The 6,086-nt window shown below is 38.3% G+C and overlaps 1 protein-coding gene across 1 annotated transcript; it reads left to right on the top strand.

Annotated features, from left to right (window-relative positions):
- Nucleotides 1-369: 369 nt before the first annotated feature.
- rsrc2 (arginine/serine-rich coiled-coil 2) lies at nucleotides 370-5,351 on the top strand. Its single transcript, XM_015004849.2, has 10 exons — nucleotides 370-523; nucleotides 1,751-1,892; nucleotides 2,154-2,194; nucleotides 3,187-3,350; nucleotides 3,569-3,700; nucleotides 3,784-3,900; nucleotides 3,999-4,084; nucleotides 4,155-4,414; nucleotides 4,501-4,590; nucleotides 4,674-5,351. The coding sequence occupies exons 1-10, from the start codon at nucleotides 518-520 to the stop codon at nucleotides 4,857-4,859; spliced, it is 1,224 nt and encodes a 407-aa protein (XP_014860335.1). The 5' UTR covers nucleotides 370-517; the 3' UTR covers nucleotides 4,860-5,351.
- Nucleotides 5,352-6,086: the final 735 nt, after the last annotated feature.

Here is a 6,086-nt window from a genome sequence, read left to right as displayed (position 1 = left end):
AAATCATTGAAGGGTAAAAAGCAAATGCGCCCATTCCGCGTTGCCAGGTTTGATTTACATAGTTATATTTACAAAAGTAACTTTTTCATTGCATCCAATACTTTTTCATTCTCAAACAAATCAGTTTACTTTGACATGCAACAGCATTATAAAAATTAATTAGACGTATTATGTCAAACACTGCTGTCAAAGGGCACTAGTGCTCAAATGCAAACACCTGTTCAGTGGTTTTTAAGGACTTATTTTGTTTCGTCAATGGAATAAATATCCATTATATTTATATTCATATTACTTGCAAACATATGTTTAAAACATTTCTAATTATCCAGTTTCTATGCATTATTTAACAACACTGACGATTTTAGTGCAATGAAAGCATATTTACGGAAGAAACTGGCAACCTAGCACAGTAGCTAGCTGAGGAACACATCGACCTGCCTGAAGTAAAGTCCTCTCCCGTTTTGCGTTGAACCGCTTCAAAACGGATTTATTCCATATAAATTGGTGATCCCGGATTATGTCGGTAAGTACTAATAGGTCAACTACAATAATATGTGCTCAACATAAGCGGTTTTAACAAAAATATTGGTAAAAATGTACTATGTGGTGCAGATTTTTTTTTCTTAAAGATGGCGACGGTCAATGGTTGTTAGCCTAGCGACATCATGGCTACTGGCTATAGAAAAACAATATTAGCTGTTAGCACATATTTAACTTCCCTTTCCCAAATTACGGCTTTGAAACTAAATGAACCAGCCAATTAACACGCGCTAAAATGTACAGCTTTCGTGTACTTTAATATGTTATTGCTCTGGCTGTAACTGTAAAGTTAGCCTAATAAAACGCCATTCAGGTCTAAATAAATACGCACTTTACCGCTAGCTCGAACTGGCTTAGTACCTGTAATATGTTCATAATGTGCGTTTTGAGATAATGAGTCTTATTTTTAGTGAATGTGTGATATTGGACTAAAATGTGGACATTTGTCAGTCATTGCTTGACAGTTTCTTTTAAGTTATTGTTTGTCTAAAATTAATTAATACAAAAGGGCACCGCAAAAAACTCTAAATCGGTACTAAGACTGAGTATGCAGCCTGAAAGTTAAATCTTTAAGAAATGCTAATGGCTGAAAGTTTGGAATTATGTCACTAAATTCAGATGGAAAAGTGTGATAGGATGTGGCCCAAACTTTAAAAAAAGTTTTATTTCAATAATGTGTTAAATATTCTGCGTTTTTTGGTTAATATAGTAATTATTAACGGCCCTTGTAATGCTGTTGTTATTCAATTAAACAAACAGAAACGGAGAATCAACTGCATGAAAATAAAGTTGTTTCCAGCATGTGTTCTTTTTTTAAATAAATCACTATGTCAAGTCCAAATCTTAATCTAAAAAAAATAAATACGAGTTAAAATTGATGGTTCCAATATTTTCCATTTTTGGTGGAATCTGGCCGATGTTTATTCGGCAGATGAGTTACTAGACTGAAATTTTGAGATTTAGCGAGAGACAGTGAAGAGGGCGTAGTTAAATTTATTAAATATGTTGAAAATATCACAGGAGCTGATCATGATAAAAAACTCAAGTAAAATAAAGAGAGTGATAAGAGCAAAGCAAACCCTTTAATATTTGCGTTACTGCCATTATTTCTGTTCTGTCAGCACTTTAGGCTATTGTATTACTCTGTAGTCTATTCTATGTAAATAGATTGATCTGCTGCTGGTTTTACTTATCAACCCATTTGTTTCAGGCAAGCGACGACTCTGCAGAGTTGAACAGATCGAGTTCTCCAGTTCATCACAGAAGAAAGCACAGCATGGAATCTTCTAGGTCTCCCCGATTCTCCAAACACCACCATTCACGGTCAAGGTCACGTTCCAGGGACCGAAAACGTAAGTGCTTAGAAAAGGTGCATGGTCTCTACTAGAAAGGTTTTACACAGCTGGCCATTAGATTCCAAAATATTACCAGTAGAGTTTTTGAAATGCCTAAAGTTACTTAAAATATATTGTTATGTAAGCATGTTACATACTGTCAGTTGTCTATTCCCCTCAGAGCCTTTTTGTATGTGGGATTGTTATGCAATTGTTGCCAAATGGGTTCCATAACTTATGTTCTGATCAGTTGGGAAAACTGCATTCTGTCTTTTCTAGGTGACAGAAAATACAGACGAAGTCGGAGCAGGAGCAAAGAGGTAATTAATATATTCATTTAATTTAATGAAAGACAGTTTTAATTTGATTGTAAAGCACCATAGTTGCTAGTTTTCGGTCATGGTGAGTATTTGGGGCCTAAGTTCGACATTTTTATGATAGAAAAGCTCAGAACAAAGAAAAAAAAAGGACTACAGGCTCATGTCAAAAGGATATTTTTTTGCCCTCTTAATGCTCACATGTATCGCAGGAAGCTTGTGTCCTTGGATATCTGTGATTATTGTAAACATATAAATTGGTGAAAAATAGCTTTTTTTTTTTCCTTTTATTTTTGTTAAATCCTGTGTGGAGATCACATGATAACATTTCTACAATAAATCATACTCAGCGTGCTAATGCACGAAGAGACTGAACAGAGGACCCTGCTGACATAGCAAAATAATATGCCTACTACTGGGACAGGTAACTATCTGCCATTCAAACTCCTATTTGTCTCACAATGTTTGTAGAAAAAGTGGCATTAACTCTGTCATCTCTTGCAGCTAGGAATGGGCATTCACTGAATCTCAAAATGCTTTATACTTAAACACAAAACCAGTTGGATGCCCATCCCTATTTTAACCTCTAAGTTGGCCCAATTCAGAGTGTTTAAGTTTCATTGAATTGTTAATGAATTTTTAACACTACTTCGAAGTTTCTGCCTTGATAGTCAGAATTTAACATTTGCATGCACATCATTAAATCTAGCAGAAAGTTCCAGAAATGCTGGCTTCATTTGTTACTGTTGCTATTCTTTGGTCTCCTTAACAGCACAGCCAAAACAGTGCAAACTCAGAAATACCCACTTATAATACAGTCATGATCTGAGAATTATGTTGTTGTTTCTTAAAAAGATGGGTTTCGAAATGACAAGGTCAATTCGTCTTGTCAGATTTTTTTTTTTTTTTTTTTACAAACTCTCTGCTCTAAGCCATGGTACTAACTCTTTTTGTTGCACTATTTTCCTGAAAGAGACAACTTCTTCTTAAAACAGGCACGAAAAAGGGATTCAGAGAAGCCATCAAAATCTCACAGAAAATCAGACGATCATCAAGAGCCTGAGAGACATCCAGCAGAGAACGGAGAAGACCGGTCCAGGCGGAAGGAAAGGAAGTCTTCGAGGGGGCGGAGCTTGTCCAGGTCACACTCAAGAGAGAGGTTAGTCCGACTGACAAGTAAGCAACTCTTTTCATATATATTCAGATTTAGGTTTAAAGTAACCTATCCAGTTAATCGAGTAGTCAACAAAATAATGAATAGAATAAAGGATCGTTGCAGCTCTAATAAAATTATGGCTGTATTTGTGTAATCTCTTGGATTTTTGTTTGTTTGCGATTTCTTTACGGTAATTTGTTTATCTTTATTCTTTACTGCAGACGGCATCACAGCAGAAGCAGGGATCAGCGGCGGTCAAGATCACGCAGCCGGGACAGGAAGAAGAAAGCTCGGTCTCGTTCAGGTTCCAGAACCAAACATCGTCACCACAGCAGAAGTCGTAGCAAAAGCAGGCGAGTGGCATAAAATCAAATCATTTGGGCAGGAAAGTGGAGGTACCCAAACTATTTTCATTTTCCATTGATCACTGCTTCAGGGAGCGAAAGAAGAGGGTCGAGAAGGTGCACAGAAAGAGTCCAAGCAGGTCTGTTAGTCCTCTGGTCTTCCGTGGGCGAAACACAGCGATGGACGCACAAGAGGCTTTAGCCAGAAGGTAAAGGATAGTTTTTGTAAATTGAATGTAAATTCACAAGAATTTGTTCTGAGGCTGCAGAGGTCAATGTTTTATTTTATTTTTTATTTTTCTTCCAGACTAGAGAGAGCCAAGAAACTACAGGAGCAGAAAGAGAAAGAAATGTTGGAGAAACAGCAGCAGCAACAGCAGGAAATGGCTGCAGGTGATGTGTTATTACAATGTTGATCTTTCTGGTCAGATTCTGGTGCTAACGCTCATCATTCTGTCCTCAGCTGTGGCCGCCCCCATTGCAGCCGCTGCTGCGGCGGCCACCTCGAACCCTGCCCTGAACGTGGCCGCCCTTCTGGCCTCTGGGACGCAGGTCACCCCTCAGATCGCCATGGCTGCACAGATGGCAGCGCTTCAAGCCAAAACCCTTGCAGAGACTGGCATCGCTGTGCCCAGTTACTACAACCCGTCTGCTGTCAACCCCATGAAGTTTGCAGAACAGGAGAAAAAGAGGAAAATGCTATGGCAGGGGAAGAAGGACGGGGTACGTTTGTTTTTCTGGAAACTTGTGAATATATTTGACGATTGTTTACCAAGAGATTTATATATTTTGATTTTGTGCTTTCTTAGGAAAAGTCACAAACTGCAGAGTTGTGGGAGAAACTAAACTTTGGAAACAAGGACCAGAATGTTAAATTTCGTAAGCTAATGGGCATTAAGGTAAACCTCTTACTTTCTTTCACATTTTAACCACTTTTTGAGTTTTAAGTTTAGAGTAAAAAGGATATTTCATGTGTTTGCAGGGTGAGGATGATGCAGAAGCTGCCAAACAACTCAACGATGAAGGCTTAAAGACTCTTCAGAAACAAGAGGAGATGTTTAAGAACCTCGACGTTCAGTACGAGATGGCTCGATCTCAGACTCACACCCAGAGAGGAATGGGACTCGGCTTTTCCTCCTCTTTCTCTCGTGGGATGGATTCAATCTAGTGCCAAACCTCGGCACTCGTCCTCATCTCATCACATAATTCATTGCCAGCCCTCGAGCTTGCATGGATGTTGCTCTGAATCTGTATATTATTTATAGACAAAAGCCTCGTAAATTGTAACGTGTATATAGTGAGACGCTGAGTTTGTCTTGGCGTTTATTGATCTTTCCGTCTGCGGGGAAAAAAGAGGAATTATCTTGACTGGTGGATGCGGAGGAGAAGTAGATATTTCCTTTTAATAATGTGATTCTTTTTTATGAAAAACAAATATATTGATGTGTGGTTGTCGGAGTACGATGTGGTTTAAGTTGACGCTGTTTACATTCATTTAGCAAAGGACACGGTAGCATTGTCGGAATCCCCCGTCTTCACTTCTCATTGGGGGAAATCAATCATGGGTTGTTATAAACACTTGTCTCCTGGACTGCTTTGGATAGAAATGAGTTTGAAATGTTTCACTCATTCATATAATAAATTTTGTGTTGGAAAAGGGTTTCATGCATCACTTTGTGTCCTACAAAACCACATTCGGTTGATAATGTGGCATTGAAAAAGTTACGTTGATGTCATGGGTGAATGTTAAATTGTCCTTTGAGGTGCTGAACAGTTCTGAGCCTCTTATATTTGATGACCCAACAGCAGATTCTGCTACATTATGTCTGGGGGGGGAGGGGATTGATGGTCATTGATATACGAGTACGTTTATGAACAGGTTTGTTTTTCAATGAGTGAGGTAACTAAGTTGTACTTCAAACTAATATCAGTCAAGTAGAAGTAAAAAGTAGGTACAGTAAAGCTACTTTCTTTTTTCCAAAAAGTTACTACTAGACAACCCAGATAATATCCCAAAGAAAAGCAGAACCGGAATAACTGGCTGCATTCCAGTAGCCTGCCACCAGCAGTGTGTGAATGAATGTAGTGTGTGAAGCACTTTGGAGTCTTCTGGACTTGATAGAGTTATATAAAATAAAGACCATTTACATTAACTGTGTTGTTGAATAAAGTACCATGGATTCAGGCGCCCTATGCCTCTAGGGCATAGGGCGTGTTTAGGGTTCAATTCATTATAAAATGTTTTAGAACCGCTTGAGAAAAACAAAACACTATTTTCATTCTTTGCCAAAACAGCAGATGTAGCCAGATGCAGTTTTTTTTTTCCTTTCTTTTAAGCAGGAGCAGCACAGATTACTCACTTTTTGTGGACTATGTTTACAATTAATCCAATGTG

This window comes from Poecilia mexicana, unplaced genomic scaffold (genome assembly GCF_051168715.1).
Source record: "Poecilia mexicana isolate PSO_F unplaced genomic scaffold, ASM5116871v1 scaffold_9, whole genome shotgun sequence".
NCBI classification, from domain to species: Eukaryota; Metazoa; Chordata; class Actinopteri; order Cyprinodontiformes; family Poeciliidae; genus Poecilia; species Poecilia mexicana.
The sequence above is the reverse complement of the archived record's forward strand: the minus strand, read 5'-3'. Positions and strand labels throughout refer to the sequence as shown.